At 47.2% G+C, this 16,938-nt stretch overlaps 1 protein-coding gene across 1 annotated transcript in view; it reads left to right on the forward strand.

The window, feature by feature from the left end:
• The window catches only part of LOC121281482 (neutrophil cytosol factor 2-like), a 112,759-nt gene extending 96,229 nt beyond the window's left edge, over nucleotides 1-16,530 (forward strand). Inside the window, exons 8-12 of the mRNA XM_041194427.1 lie at nucleotides 2,722-2,860; nucleotides 4,601-4,657; nucleotides 11,227-11,346; nucleotides 13,331-13,476; nucleotides 16,335-16,530. Of these exons, the coding sequence (XP_041050361.1) occupies nucleotides 2,722-2,860; nucleotides 4,601-4,657; nucleotides 11,227-11,346; nucleotides 13,331-13,476; nucleotides 16,335-16,530 (658 nt within the window). The remainder of the gene's footprint in view (nucleotides 1-2,721; nucleotides 2,861-4,600; nucleotides 4,658-11,226; nucleotides 11,347-13,330; nucleotides 13,477-16,334) is intronic.
• Nucleotides 16,531-16,938: the final 408 nt, after the last annotated feature.

Genomic DNA, 16,938 nt, shown 5'->3' on the forward strand with positions numbered 1-16,938 from the left:
CTGACTTATGGCAATGGTAGAGTGGGGCTATGCTGGGCCATGAGGCTACAGATTGTGGTTGAGTACAATTCTGATGCTGATGACGCTGCTGATGGTGCACAGTGCTTCATGGATGCCCAGTCTTGAGTTGCTAGATTTGTTTGAAATCTACCCCATTTGCCATGGTGGTACAGGTTGGGACGGGACTTTGCCTCCACAAAAACTATGTGGTAGTCACTCTTACCAAAACTTTCATGGACAGATGCATCTGCAGCAGGCAGATAAGTGAGGATGAGGTCAAGTGTGTTTTTCCCTCGTCCTGGTTCCCTCACTACCTGCTGCAAAGCCTCGCAACTCTGTCCTTTAGGACTTGGACAGCTTGGTCTGTAGTGGTGCTACTGAGTCACTCTTGGTGATGGACACTGAAGTCCCCCACCCAGAATATATTCCATGTCCTGTCCGCTCACAGTGCTTCTTCCAAGTGGTGTTCAACTTGGAGGAGTATTGATTCATCAGCTGAGGGAGGGCGGTATGTGGTTATCAGTAGGAGGTTTCCTTGCCCATGTTTGACCTGATGCATTGAGACTTCATGGGGTCCAGAGATGATACTGAGGACTCCCAGGGCAACTCCCTCCTGACCCTATACCACTGTACTGTCATCTCTGGTCTGTTTGTCCTGCTGGTGGGACAGGACATACCTGGGGTTTGTAATGGTTTCTGGGCCATGATCTGTTAAGTACAATTCCGTGGGAATGATTATGTCAGGCTGTTGCTTGACTAGTTTGTGAGACAGCTCTCCCAATTTTTGCACAAGCCCTCAGATGCTCATCAGGAAGACTTTGCAGGGTTGACAAGGCTGGGTGTGCCATTGTCACTTCCGATAACTGGATCAATGCTGGGTGGTCCATCCAGCTGGGTGGTCCATTCCTTTTAGAATTTCATTCCTTTCCTTTAAACTTTCTAAGATTCTATGATAATTTATCCCTTTCACCAGAATGATATCTGGATTGAATGTCCTTTCTGAAGTGCAACTCTCAGACTTGAACAGACTTCTCCAGTTGCCATCTAACCAGAGTTCCAAACAACTGTAACATAGCTTCCTCCACTATCTGTATTAGTCCTCCTGACTTCCCGGACTCCCTGACTCCAGGTGTGCCATGTAACAAAGGAGAGCTATCGATACTGAGTATCCACAATGAAGTGTTGATGACCTTCTATTGCACATCAATGGCTTTTAACCATATGACTGAAACTCCTGCTTCACTATAAAAGACCATCATTTGCCTTCCACCGTTTATCAATGGCCATTCATCATGTGATTGAAACTGTCTGCTAATTTGTAAATTCTTTTATCCAGAAACTGAGAGTTTGAGCAGTCTGTAGAACACCAGCAACAACATCGTAACTGCAAAGAAAAGGTGGTGTCATTTTGCCACTTCAAGACCTCTATGGCCTTAAAGTCCTTTAAACCCCTCCTCCAACCTGTTTCAAATGGCTCCAAGTTTGTATGTAAGAAATTGGACCTCTGGCTATAAAAGCCATCTGGGTCTGTCTGCATGACCTGCTGAACAATCTTTAGTTCAAGGAACCCAGTTAATCTGGGTTTGACTCCAGCCATCTGAATTTACCTAAACTTATGTTTTAGCGTGGAAAAAGCTCCCTTCCTCGCTGGATTCCCAAAGACACATGAACTGCTAAATATTTTGTTGGTTTTAATACTCCTAGAAGTGCACTACCTTCTTTAGTTGTATCTTTCTTGTGTGTGGTTGATGTAGTGATTGACCTTTCAGGGTGAGCTTGTAAATAAATAACTGTTTAAATCCACTAAAGTCTGCTGCTGGTGACTTATAAATTGACTGCCTACTAATATAGGGTTTGGGAATACACATCAGCCTTATCAAAATTAAACTACACTGATTACAGATAGAAGGGAAAGGGAATTGGGGGTTTTGGCTATCTCTCTCTCCTGTCTGTAACAGCACATTGAATTTCATCTGCCATCTGTCTGCCCATTCCATCAACCTGTCTATGTACTTTCAAAGTTCTACACCATCCTCCTCATGGTCCATAATGCTTCCAAGTTTTGTGTCATCTGCAAATTTTGAAATTGTGCCTGTACACCAAGGTGTAGGCCATTAATAAATATCAGGAAAAGCAAGGGTCTTAACGCTGACCCCTGGGGAACTCAGTTACAAACCTCCCTCCAGTCCAAAAAGCATCCATTAACCTCTACTCTCTGTTTCCTGTCACTCAGCCAATCCTCTATCCATGTTGCTACTATTCCCTTTCATTCCATGATCTATAACTTTGTTCACAAGTCTGTTGTGTGGCATTTTATCAAATGTTATTTGGAAGTCTACGTACACCATATCACCAGTGTTGTCCTCATCAACCCTCCCTCCCTCCCTCCCTGTTACCTCTTCAAAAAACTCTATCAAGTTAGTTCAACGTGATTTTCCCTTGGCTTTCCTTAATTAACCCTCACTTGTCCATGTGACTTCTCATTTTGGATCCTAGGAAATTGAGGGTTATGGAGATAGTATGGGGATAGTACAGAAATGATCTTGTTAAATGATGGAGCAGGTTCTCAGGGTGAAATGGCCTACATTCTCATTTCTTTTGTTCCAGTTTCTGAAGTGAGATTGAACCCAAAACCTGATTGAGGTGAGAGTGCCGCCCACTCAACCTGATGATATTAGTATCCCTCACCGCTGGCTAATGTATTCTCCTATCTGTTACCAGAGGTACAAGAGGATATCACTATCTGCTGTTTGACTTCACTCCGAAAACAGCAAGTGAGGTTGAAGCAAAAGCAGGGAATGTTGTGTTTGTCCTAGAGAATGGAGAGGATGGATGGTCAACTGTTATTGCTAATAATCAGGTGTGGAATTCTTTCACTGTACTTGTGCCTTCATACATTGTGAGGTTCAAAATTAACACTGTCCATTTCACAAACACCAGCTCATTCACAACTTTCAAAAGATTTGTAGTCTGGTAATTCTGCAGAGACCAGTTACTACTGGAGCTTTCATGATCCATTTTAAAGAGCTGGATGAAAGCCATGGCACCAAGATTCATACCAATTCTCAAACATCCAGATTGAGACTTTTTAATGTTTTTAAATGGTCCTGGTTTGCTGGACTCGGGGTGTTGTGCTTGGGACAAGCACTTGTGCTGAGCTGGGGTTAGGGTCAGGGACAGTGCTGGGGTTAGGGTCAGGGACAGTGCTGGGGTTAGGGTCAGGGACAGTGCTGGGGTTAGGGTCAGGGACAGTGCTGGGGTTAGGGTCAGGGACAGTGCTGGGGTTAGGGTCAGGGACAGTGCTGGGGTTAGGGTCAGGGACAGTGCTGGGGTTAGGGTCAGGGACAGTGCTGGGGTTAGGGTCAGGGGGCAGTGCTGGGGTTAGGGCCAGGGGGCAGTACTGAGGTTAGGGCCAGGGGGCAGTGCTGGGCTTAGGGCCAGGGGCTGAGCTGGGCTTAGGGTCAGGGACAGTGCTGGGGCTAAGGGCCAGGGCGCTGGACTGGGGTTAGGGCCAGGGCGCTGGACTGGGGTTAGGGCCAGGGCGCTGGACTGGGGTTAGGGCCAGGGCGCTGAGCTGGGGTTAGGGCCAGGGGGCAGTACTGAGGTTAGGGCCAGGGGGCAGTACTGAGGTTAGGGTCAGGGGCTGTGATGGAGTTAGGGTCAGGGGCCAGTGCTGGGCTTAGGGTCAGGTGTCTGTGCTCGGGTCAGGGGTCAGGGACTGCTCTGGGTTTGGGGTCAGAGTCACAGGATTGTGCTGGAGTCAGGGCCTTATGTGTTGTTGCAATAGTAATCCTGCACAGTATGAGAGGAACCGCAGGTTCAGACATTTGGAGAATGTGCTTGGCTGAGGAGCCAGTGGTGCAAAGCTGCCATCTGTGGGATTATGACTGAATGCTCAGTCAGAAACCCCCTAAACAGGGGGCTGTCTGGGGTTGGGGTCAGAAGGTTATACTGGTGTTGGGATCGGGGATGTGTTTGGATCAGGTGGCCGTGTTGGATTCTTGAACTAATGTTTGAACAGGAGTAAGAGTGAGTGTGAGGTCAGCTTCTCCAGTGTAGGCGTGTGTGAGAAAAGGCTGACAATCAACAGCTTGAGGTTCTATAAACGGATGAGGGGGATGAAAAGGACAGTTATCTGTGTGTACAAAGGGTGGAGGAGAGTGGGTGGATAGTCGCCGAATTAATTCATGGGCCTTCTGACAGTGGTTCTGATCATCATTGGGAGATGGAGAGGAATTTTCCAGCACTGTTTTGCACTGAAGTGAGGCAATGTTTTTTCTGAGTCTCTCCCAGGTGCTTCCATTGGGGTGAGAGAATTGGAGGTGGTAATGACTGTACCGAGAGACCAGCTGCTCTCTTCCCACTCATTGTTTTGGCAGGTCCATGAATTTGAGTGGGTGCCGTGAGGGCTGCTTGTTAAATCCAGCGCAGTGGGGGGGTGTTAGTAAGAGAGTGGGCACTGGGTGAGCACCCAGGTTTGATTTAGGTCCCAGAGCCTCCACCATTCACACACAACCACAGGCAATGACCAGTTGCTCCATTTGTAATCATACTCCTCAGTTTTCTCGATAACAAAATATTTATTTCCTTGCACTTACAGAGAGGGTTAATTCCAACTGCGTACTTGGAGGTTTGGGCTGGAAGCAGAGGTAACAAGGTAAGGCTGTTCATTCCCTAGACTGATTGAGCTTCTCTGATTGACGTCTCTCCAATGGGATGTCTAGAATTATTTTAAAGGTTATTCTACAGGGCCAGGAAGCTGATGAGGTTCTCTGAGTCGGACAAACCAGATTCTGGGTTCCGCACCCAGTTCGCTGATCTGTGCTGAAAAATTAACTATGACATTTCATGCTCACATTTAGACAGTGGAGGAGGGGTTTGGGACTTGCAATGTGCAGGCAAACAATTTCAACAGTCTAACAGGAAGTTAGATGTAGAGCATGGTATAGTGGTCCCTATAACACACCATAGTCCTGCTCATCTTGTTAGTGAACAGAGAACTAGTCATTTGGTAGTACAGAACCAGAGTATTGCTGGACAGAGAGACATATTGTCGAAGATTTTTGTCTTGCACTCATCAGGACAGACACAAGAATGCCAAATTTCAAACAAGCAACAATTTATACTGCATGAGAGAAGGATGCTGATTGGTCGGCAAATCGACTCAGGTGATGTGTTGCCATGGAGGATTCTGCAGAGAACTATTGTCCTCCACACTTTTATTTAAATCAAAAAAAGTGCAATGCCTGGACATGTTCCTTTTGCCTGCAGAGGACAGGTCCCTGCCCATGGATATATGTAGCTTCTAGCAAGAGTAAGTGTGCCACATTGCAAACTTGACCGATAATCTTAAATTGGTTATCAGTGTAATTTTTAGCGCACTCGGGATTGTTCAGAATTACGTAATCCCATCTAACATTAGATATTGGGCCGTAACTTTGAGCTCGCCAGCATCGGATTGCGGCGGGGGGGGGCGGTTACCCAAAGATGCACTGGGGAACCACTCTTGGAGCTTCACAGGTAAGGGTCTGCACAGCAATTGCCCAGAAGTGTAAACTTCCTTCGGGCAATTGCCCTGTGCTGGGAGCCATCCAAAAATACAATTTAAATCACAAACTTCAGATGGTTCTGACAGGGTTACACCAATAGTTGCTCAGAAAAGGTTAATAGAATTAAAACCCCTTGCAACTTCTGGGTAGCTATTTAAAGACACAGACCAACCCCCGCAATGGGACATGGACCTGCCCATGGGATTCGTCCCACACCCCTGACTGCCCAGGGGATTCCCTCAACCCCTGACTAACAACCCCCCCATGGGATTTCCCCCACACACATGGGACAACTCCTCCCAACACAACCCGACGACCCTCTGACCTAAGCTCCCCCTGAACTTGCCCCACACCCGATCCAACACGACCCCTGCCTCCCCTCACCCTGCAAATCCCCATCCCCTCCTCCGCAGGCTAGCCCCAAAACGACACCCCACCCACCCCGCAGGCCTGACCTGACCCCCTCCCAAGGTCCGACCCCTCCCCCGAGGCACGACTGCCCCCGCAGACCTGAACCCCCCCAAACTCCGTGTCCTCCCATCTGCTGCCACAGAGGTGGCTGATGCGATGCTGCTTTCCACTCTGAGGAAGTTATGTCCCATTGTAAGCAGGGGCTGGTTGAGTACGATCAGTACTATACCTGTTAGGAACAGCTGAAGGGACATGCTGTTTGATACAATCTACCTGTCGTTGGGATGTACGGCCTATATACTGAGCATCACACTGGCACTGAAATTCATATACCACATTACTCATTTGTGTGGTAGGCAAAACGTCTTTTTGGCTTGATGGCAGTTTCCTGTTAGTGGCGAATACCACTCGAGTTGCTACTCCATAGTAGCAGTGTGAAACAGCTAGCTTCACCTGTTGCTCAAAGTTTTGAGATACCTTGCCCTTCCAGGGTAATCTGAGGTAGACTGGGCACTTTTCAGGGCTGAAAGTGGCACACTTAGGCCCATTCATGAATATGCACACATATATTGACCAGTCTATACTATGTATGGCAAATGTCTATGGCTTCTGAGTTCTGAGTGAGTTTTCCACAGACAGTGAAAACTCCCTTCACTTTCGCCAATATGATACGCTACCTGCATATGGATAGCAATGCTGTGTCTATGTGCTTGTTTTACATTGCTAGCCTATTCACTAATGTATTGTCAAGGAAGCCATAGGTATTTACACCGCATCACTATATCATGGTGATCTAGACGCACCACCGTGTTCTGAATCCACATTTATTGAACTTATGAGCTTTGTAATTCGCGCGGTTATGTTCAGCTTTAATGACATCATGTATGCCCAAACAAATGATATTGCCATGGGTTGCCCTCTGGGGCAAGCTCTCGTTATCATTTTGTCTACAAGAAATGCACTTTTGATGGAATAACGCTTAACATCCTACCTGTTAGATATTTCCGACCGAGAGATGACAACGTTTGCTATATTTGAATCTGCAGCTGCATGTAAGAATTTCCTTATCCATTTTAGTGGGCTCCATCCTGCACTCAAATTCACCCCTGAAAAGTTTCATTTAACCTTTCCTCGACGTACTGGGTTGAGAATTGCTAATGAGTTTTCTATCACAGTCTATTGTTGGCCCACCCCCACTGGCCAATATAAGCGTTGGGATTCCTAAGTTCTACGCACTGTATAACTGGCCTTATTGACAACCTCGTAAATAGGGCCTGAGCATTCGCTCACCATGGCAGCTTGACACTGAAACTTATATAAGCACATCAGAGCTATCCTGCAGGATAATGGCTACCCTGATCAGATCATTTCATTCTGTATATCGCACAAACTCATGAACGGGCCTAAGGCCACCACTTTCAGTCCTAAAAAGCGTCCAGTCCACCTCAGATTACCCTGGACAGGTAAGGTGTCTCAACAATTTGAGCAACAGTTGAAGCTAGCTGTTTCAAGCTGTTACTGTGCAGTAGCAGCATGAGTGGTATTCGTCACTAATCAGCACCCTTCTCTCATGCAGTATAAATTGTTGCTCCTTTTGAAACTTGGAATTTTTGCAAATCTGTCCTGATGAGTTCAAGACTAAAAGCTTCGACAGCTTGTCTCTTTTCTCAGCAAAACCCAAACACATAAGGGTGAGTGTGGAGAGGGGCAATAGGTCTAGGGAGGGTGCAGAGAGAGGCAAGAGGATTTGGGAGGGTGCAGAGAGGGGCAAGAGGATTTGGGAGGGTGCAGAGAGGGGCAAGAGGATTTGGGAGGATATGGAGAGGGGAAGGGGATTTGGGAGGGTATGGAGAGGGGCAAGAGGACTGGGGAGGGTGCAAAGAGGGGTAAGAGGACTGTGGAGAGTGCTCCTCCATGTTCAAAACCACTGGATGGCAAGGACGCAGAATATACTCTGGGTGAGGGACTTCAGTGTGTATCACCAAGAGTGGCTTGGTAGCATCACAACTGACCGAATTGGCTGAATCCTAAAGGACATAGCTGCTAGACTGGGTCTGCGGTAGGTGGTGAGGGAACTAACAGGAGGGAAAAACATACTTGACCTGATTCTTACCTGATCCTTGCCTGCTACAGATGCATCTGTCCATGACAGTATTGGTAGGAGTGACCACCGCACAGTCCTTGTGGAGACATAATCCTGTCTTCACATTGAGGATACCCTACATCGTGTTGTGTGCCACTACCACCGTGCTAAATGGGATAGATTTCGAACAGATCTAGCAACTGAAGACTAGGCCACCATGAGACCCTGTGGGCCATCAGCAGCAGCAGAATTGTACACCACAATCTGTAACCTCATGGCCCACATATCCCTAAATCTACCATTACCACCAAGTCAGGGGATCAATCTTGGTTCAATGAAGAGTGTAGGAAGGCATGCCAGGAGCTGCACCAGGCATACCTAAAAATGAGGTGACCCTGGTGAAGCTGTAACACAGGACTACTTGTGTGCCAAACAGCATAAGCAGCAAGTGATAGCCAGAGCTAAGTGATCCCACAACCAACAGATCTGATCTAACCTCTGAAGTCCTGCCACATCCAGTCGTGAATGGCGGTGGACAATTAAACTCACTGGAGGAGGAGGCTCCACAAATATCCCCATCCTCAACGATGGGGGAGCCCAGCATATCAGTGCAAAAGGTAAGGCTGAAGCATTTGCTACAATCTTCTGCCAGAAGTGCCGAGTGGATGATCCATCTCGGCCTCCTCCAGAGGCCCCAACATCACAGATACCAGTCTTCAGCCAATTCAGTTCACTCCACATGATATCAAGAAGCGGTTGAAGGCACTGGATAGTACAAAGACTATGGGCCCTGACAATTTTCCAGCAATAAAATTGAAGGCTTGTGGTCCAGAACTTGCTGCGCCCTTAGCCAAGATGTTCAAGTACAGCTACAACATTGGCATCTACCCATCTATGTGGAAAATTGCCCAGGTATGTCCTGTGCACAAAAAACAGGACAAATCCAATCTGGCCAATTACCACCCCATCAGTCTACACTTGATCATCAGTAAAGTGATGGAAGGGTCATCAACAGTGCTATCAAGTGTCACTGCTTGGCAATAACCTGCTCACTGACGCCCAGTTTGGGTTCTGCCAGGGCCACTCAGCTCCTGACCTCATTACAGCCTTGGTTCAAACATGGGTAAAAGAGCTGAACTTCCGAGGTGAGGTGAGAGTGACTGCCCTTGACATCAAGGCAGCATTTGACCGAGTGTGGCATCAAGGAGCCCTAGCAAAACTGGAGTCAATGGGAGTAAGGGGAAAATTCTCCACTAGCTAGAGTCATACATGCACGAAGGAAGATGGTTGTGGTTGTTGGAGGTCAGTCATCTCAGCTCCAGGACATTACTGCAGGAGTTCCTCAGGGTAGTGTCCTCGGCCCAACCATCTTCAGCTGCTTCATCAATGACCTTCCTATCACCATAAGGTCAGAAGTGGGGATGTTTGCTGATGATTGCACACTGTTCAGCATCATTTGCAACTCCTCAGATATTGAAGCAGTCCATGTCTAAATGCAGCAAGACCTGGACAGTATCGAGGCTTGGGCTGACAAATGCAAGTAACATATGCGGCACACAAGTGTCAGGCAATGATCATCTCCAACAAGAGAGAATCTAACCATCGCCCCTTGATGTTCAATGCCTCACCATCAATGTCCTGGGTGTTACCACTGACCAGGAACTGAACTGGACTAGCCATATAAATACTATGGCTACAAGAGCAGGTCAGAGGCTAGGAATCGTGCAACCAGTAACCTACCTCCTGACTCCCCAAAGCCTGTCCACCATCTACAAGGCTCAAGTCAGGAAGGTGATGGAATACCCCCCAACTTGCCTGGATGAGTACAGCTCCCACAACGCTCAAGAAGCTTGACTTCACACAGGACAAAGCAGCCCCGCTTGATTGGCACCACTTCCACAAACATTCACTCCCTCCACCACCGGAACACAGTGTGTGCCACCTACAAGATGCACTGCAGGAACTCACCAAGGCTGCTTAGACAGCACCTTCCAAACCCATGACCACTACTCTCTAGAAGGGCAAGGGCAGCAGATAGATGGGAACACCACCACCTGGAAGTCCCCCTCTAAATCAGCCACGATCCTGACTTGGAAATATATCGCCGTTCCTTCGCTGTCACTGGGTCAAAATCCTGGAACTCCCTCCCTAAAGGCACTCTGGGTGTATTTACACTACAGGGACTGCAGCGGTTCAAGAAGGCAGCTCACCACCACTTTCTGAAAGGTAACTAGGGATGGGCAATAATTGCTGGTCCAGCCAGCGAAGCCCACATCCCGTGAATGAATAAAAAAGGAAACAAAAAAAAAAAGCAGGACTATGGGAGAATAGTGAGAGGACAGGGAAGGGTGCAGAAAGGACAAGAGGATTGCAGAAGGTGCAGGCAGGGGAAACAGGACTGGGGAGGGTTGAAAGAGGGGCAGGAAGACTGGAAAGGATGCAGTGAGAGCTAAGAGGACTGAGGAGGGGAGGGGAGGGGAGTAGAAGGGCTGCAGGGCCTTCACTTGAGCAGCTGCTTCCCTTGGCTGGGGAATCTAGAACATAGCAGCAGAGTGAAGGGGCTGATCATTTGGACTAAGATGAGGAGAGATTTGGCAGCATCGGCGGAGAAGAAAAGAGTTGATGTTTCGAGTCCTCATGACCCTTCGACAGAACTAGTTCTGTCGAAGGGTCATGAGGACTCGAAACATCAACTCTTTTCTTCTCCGCCGATGCTGCCAGACCTGCTGAGTTTTTCCAGGTAATTCTGTTTTTGTTTTGGATTTCCAGCATCCGCAGTTTTTTTGTTTTTATTTATATGAGGAGAGATTTCTTCACTCAAATAATTGTGAATCTTTGGAATTCTCTACCCCCGAAGGCTGTGGATGCTCCATCATTGAATATTTAAAGCTGGGGTAGACAGATATTTGCAGTCTCAGTGAATCAAGGGATAAGGGGAGTGAGCAGGAAAGTGGGGTTGAAACTGAGGATCAGCCATGATCACATTGAATGGCAAAACCGACATTGGGGCTGAATGATCTACTCTGTCTCCTGTTTCTTATGTTCTTATGCAGCGAAGGGAGAACTGGATTGGAGGGCAGTGAAGTGAAAGGATGGGGATTGAGCTTCCGAAGACAATAATATGTATACTTTCATCCACTAATACCATGTTCAGAATTTCTTAGACTTGAATATTTGTTGCAGCAAAGGCAAGTACCTGGAAATGTTAGTCAGACAGCTCCCCAAGCTCCAGCCAGCAGACCCACAGGAACTGAAGGAGCAGCTCATTTAAAGACTGTCACATCCGCAGCAAGATCTGGGAAGGTAACACTTATAAATAAACAACATCTGTTCTGCAGGGGGATTCTGGGTACTTACAGAAACCTGCTTATTGACCAAACAGGTGAGGATGCTGAAGGTCGTGACCTCAGGAAAGGCATTGGGCTTTCACAGACAGGTCACAGGAGTGTCATTGCCGACTCTCTGATTCTTCACTGATTGAGTGGGCTGGGGAGCACTATGGACTCACCATATGGCAAAACCACTACCAGACCACAGCCTTGGGCTCCCATTGCCAATCCCATCCCACCTGCAATGCCTGTAGCACAAGGAGGGAGCATAACTCCCAGAATCTGTCAATCCGGCCACGAGTCTAACCAGGCTTTGTCCATCTGGCCCCGAGCTCTGTCCATCCGATCCTGAGTCTCCCTAGACTCTGTCCGTCCGGTCCCGAGTCTCCCCGGGTTCTGTCCGTCGGGTCCCGAGCTCTGTCTGTCCGGTTCCGAGTCTCCCTGGGCTCTGTCTGTCCTGTCCCGAGTCTCCCCAGGCTCTGTCTGTCCGGTCCCAAGTCTCCCCGGATTCTGTCCATCCCAAGTGGCCTTGGGCTCTGTCCATTCGACTATCAATGTCCCCTCCCAAGTCAGCCCCACCCGCCCTCAGTGTCCCACAGAGTGTCCCACAGTCCAGCTCTCAATGTTTGCTGCGAGGTGTGAAGCAGTTCTTCACCTCTGGGCGCGCATAATTCTTTCAATGATTAATAACAGTATTGGAAGCAGAGTTCTTGTGTCATCTGCTTATCCCCACAATTGAGAGGAATAGATGCTGAACGGAGATTTTCAAAGACTGCATTGAGCTTTCCTGTTGGTACAGCTGCACCTGGTTTTACACCAGGAAGCCACCCTTGAGGTTGGTGGCCAATGTACAATTCTTTACTGGGTTAACATCTATGTACATCGCATCAAATTCCAGATCCATCTATTTTCAATTTTGGAACCAATCTCTGATCAAACACATTACGAAAACTTGTCTGCCTTTCCAGACTATGGAAGTTTGAATTGCCTGGACAAACCCATCTTGAGAGTTCTGGGTTAGTTTATAACTTGCTATGGCCATTTACCCCTTACTCTGGACTCTTCGGCTGACCAATGAAGAGGAACTGCCCTCTTGGTAACTCCCTTCATTCCTTTCCCATTTCTTTATTAGGAATGTGGTGGTACGTAGTATTGTTGCTGGATTAGTAATCCAGGAAGCCAGGGTAATGCTCTGGGGACCCGGTTCAAATCCCACCACTGCAGATGATGGAATTTAAACTCAATAAAAATTTGGAATTAAAAATCTGATGATAATCATGAAACCATTGTTGATTGTTGTAAAAACCCATCTGGTTCACTAATGTCCTTTAGGGAAGGAAATCTGCTGTTCTTACCTGATCTGGGCTACATGTGACTCCAGACCCACAGCCATGAACAAGAGCAATTAGGGATGGGTAATAAATGCTGGCCTGGCCAGCGACGCCCACATCCCATGAATGAATAAAAAAAGAATTAAAATGTAACATTTGGCACTGTCCGATCAGTTGGTATAATACCTCTTTCCCAAGATGTCTAGATACCACCTGGGTCTGGAGACTTCTTCACCATTCATCGCTGACATTTTTGGATGAATCACAGTTGGGCTCCCTAACAAGACTGAGCAGGGGAAGTCCAGTTCATTCCAAGAGTTGGAGTTAAGGCCAGAATCAGATCTTATTGAATGGCAGAGCAGCCTCATCCTGTTCCTAATTCATATGTTTTCATGTATGTATGTAAGGAGGCAACTTCTGAGGCAACAATGAAGAGCAGACCTTTGTGGCTGTATCTGACGAGTACTTTATCATTAACATGAGCTCCAAGATCTGTCAGTTTCACCACAATACACATACTCAGCTGGAGTTGAGGCAGTGGAATAGAAAATGGTGAAAAATTAGGCAGTAACTGCTGGTTCTGAATTTTAACCTTCTAACAATGTGCATTATTATTTATCAAATCAGGACTGCTTGCTTCCTGAGACCGTGATAATAAAGGTTCACTATGAATACACTGTGGCAACGTGGGTGCAGCCAGGAATAACTTACACAGATCTTCTGAGCAACTTCAAATCCAAACTGGGCCGACAGTCAGGACAGATACAATTAAGGTGCAAAGGCAGAGGAGGAGGATGCAGAGTGTCAGCCAGCAATAATTTGAATACTAACTCCCCCCTGTGTGTTACTCACTCTCTATAAATCTCACTCCCCTTGTGTTACTCACTATAGACCTCAATCTCCTTGTATTAATCACTGGCTATGGACCTCACTCCCCCTTTATTACTCACTCTCTATAGACCTCACTCCCCTGTGTTTACTCATTCCCTATAGACCTCTGTCCCCCTGTATTATTCACTCTCAATAGACCTCACTCCCCCTTTATTACTCACTCTCTATAGACCTCACTCCCCTGTGTTTACTCATTCTCTGTAGACCTCAATCCCCTGTGTTACTCACTCCCTATAGACCTCTCACCCCCTGTGTTATTCACTCTCAACAGACCTTTCTCCCCTGTGTTACTCACTCTCTGTAGACTTCAATCCCCCTTGTTACTCACTCTCTATAGACCTCTCTCCTCTGTGTTACTCACTTCCTATAGACCTCAATCCCCTGTCTTACTCAGTCTCTATAGATCTCTCTCCCCCATGTTACTCTCTATAAACCTCTCTCCACCCCCCCATGTTACTCGATCTCTATAGACCTCTTTCCACCCCCATGTTACTCACTCTGTATAGACCTCTTTCCCCCTGTATTACTCACTTTCTATAGACCTCTCTCCCTCTGTGTTACTCCCTTTCTATAGACTTCACTCCCCTTGTATTAATCATTCTCTATAGAACTCATTCCCCTGTACTAATCACTCTCTGTAGAACTCAGTTCAACTGTGTTACTCACTCTCTATAATCCTCACTTTTTTTTATTCATTCACGGGATGTAGGCTTCGCTGGCTGGACCAGCATTTATTGCCCATCCCTAGCTGCCCCTTGAGAAGGTGGTGGTGAGCTGCCTTCTTGAACTGCTGCTGTCCATGTGGTGTAGGTACACCCACAGCTCTGTTAGAAAAGAAATTCCCGGATTTTGACCCAGCGACAGTGAAGGAACGACGATATATTTCCAAGTCAGGATGGTGAGTGGCTTGGAGGGGAACGTCCAGGTGGTGGTGTTCCCATCTATCTACTACTCTTGTCCTTCTAGGTGGTAGTGGTCATGGGTTTGGAAGGTGCCGCCTAAGGAGCCTTGGTGAATTCCTACAATGCATCTTGTAGATAGTACACACTTGCTGCTACTGTGCGTCACAGGTGAAGGGAGTGACTGTGGATGTGGTGCCAATCAAGTGGGCTGCTTTGTCCTGGATGATGTCCAGCTTCTTGAGTGTTGTGGGAGCTGCACTCATCCAGGCAACTGGGGAGTATTCCATCACATGCCTGACTTGTGCCTTGTGAATGGTGGACAGGCTTTGAGGAGTCAGGAGATGAGTTACTCATCGCAGGATTCCTAAGCTCTGACCTGCTCTTGTAGCCACAGTATTTATATGGCTTGTCCTGTTCAGTTTCTGGTCAATGGTAATCCCCAGGATGTTGATAGTGGGGGATTCAGTGATGATAATGCCATTGAACATTCACTCTCTATAGGCCTAATCCCACTGTTTTATTCACTCTCTATAGACCTCACTCCCTCATGTTACTCCTTCTCTATAGACCTCACTCCCTTTGTGCTAATTACTCTCTGTAGACCTCACTCCTCCTGAATTATTCTCGCTCTATAGACCTCATTCCCTTTGTGCTAACTACTCTCTGTAGACATCACTCCTCCTGAATTAATCACTCTCTATAGACCTCACTCCCTTTGTGCTAAGTACTCTCTGTAGACCTCACTCCTCCTGAATTAATCACTCTCTATAGCCCTCACTCTCCCTATGTTACTCGCTCTCTGCACACCTCACTCCCTCTCTGTTACTGACTTTCTATAGACCTCTCTCTCCCTGTATTATTCACTTTCTATAGACCTCTTTCCCCTTGTGTTACTCACTCTCTATAGACCTCATTCCCCCACTCTGTGTTAATTGCTCTCTATGGACGTCACTTCCCCTGTATTACTCACTCTCTATAGGCCTCAGTCTCCCTGTGTTACTCCTTCTCTCTAGACCTCAGTCCCCCTGTATTACTCACTTTCTAGAGACCTCTCTCCCTCCGTGTTACTCCCTCTCTATGGACTTCACTCCCCTTGTATTATTCTTTCTCTATAGACCTCATTCCCCTATATTAATCACTCTGTGTAGAACTCACTTCAACTGTTACTCATTCTTTATAGACCTCACTCCTCCCGTGCTAATTACTCCTCCTGTATTAATTACTTTCTATGGACCTCTCTCCTCCATGTTATTCACTCTCTACAGACCTCACTCTCCCTGTATAAATCACTCTCCATAGACCTCAGTCCCCTTGGGTTACTCACTATTTACATTCACTCCCCCTCTATTAATCACTCTCTGCAGATCTCACTTCCCCTGGATTACTCACTCTGTCTAGTCATCACTTCCCCGTGTTGCTCAGTCTCTTTAGACCTCACTCCCCATATTTACTCACTCTCTGTAGACCTCACCCTTCCTGGATTAATCACTCTCTATAGATCTCACTTGCCCTACGTTATTCAGTCTCTATAGATCTCACTCCCCCTTGTTGCTCACCCTCTGTACACCTCACTCCCCGCCCCCACCCCCCGCCCGTTACTCACTCTCTATAGACCTCACTCTCACTCTATTAATAACTCTGTTGTTCTCAATCCCTCGTGTTACTTACTCTGTATAATCTTAACTCCCCCCTCCTAATCTGAATCTTGCTCTAATCCTCAATTAGCAGCAGTTAATCTCTTTTAAACCCTCGCTGAACCCTTTGTTAATGCTTCTATTAATTTTACTGCCCCCTCTCCATTGTTAATCAGTTGCTAACCCCTTCAAATTCCTCTGCAGTTACAAGGACGAGGAGAAACAAGAATTGGTAATGATCAGAGGAGATGAAGATCTAGACAGGATGTGGAATCAGATTGTTGATCGTCGCCTTACTCTTTGGTGTAAGGTAAGAATGAGGAGCGCTGCAGAAACAGATGTTAATTTGCAGCCAATAGACAAAATCTCATCTGAATTTAGCATCTCAGGTGCACTGTAGAATACATTGCAGTATACTTGCTCACATTGCAATACACACACTCACACTGCGGTACAAACACTCTCACTGGAGTACACACCCGCTCACTGGAGTACACACCCGCTCACTGGAGTACACACCCGCTCACTGGAGTACACACCCGCTCACTGGAGTACACACCCGCTCACTGGAGTACACACCCGCTCACTGGAGCACACACCCGCTCACTGGAGCACACACCCGCTCACTGGAGCACACACCCGCTCACTGGAGCACACACCCGCTCACTGGAGCACACACCCATGCTGCAGTGTACGCACTCACTCTGTAGTACAAACATGCACACTGTGGCACACACTCACACTGAAGTGTACACTCAAGAGTATACACACACACTGCAGAACACACATTGCAGTATATACATTCACA

This window comes from Carcharodon carcharias, chromosome 8 (assembly GCF_017639515.1).
Source record: "Carcharodon carcharias isolate sCarCar2 chromosome 8, sCarCar2.pri, whole genome shotgun sequence".
Classification (NCBI taxonomy): Eukaryota; Metazoa; Chordata; class Chondrichthyes; order Lamniformes; family Lamnidae; genus Carcharodon; species Carcharodon carcharias.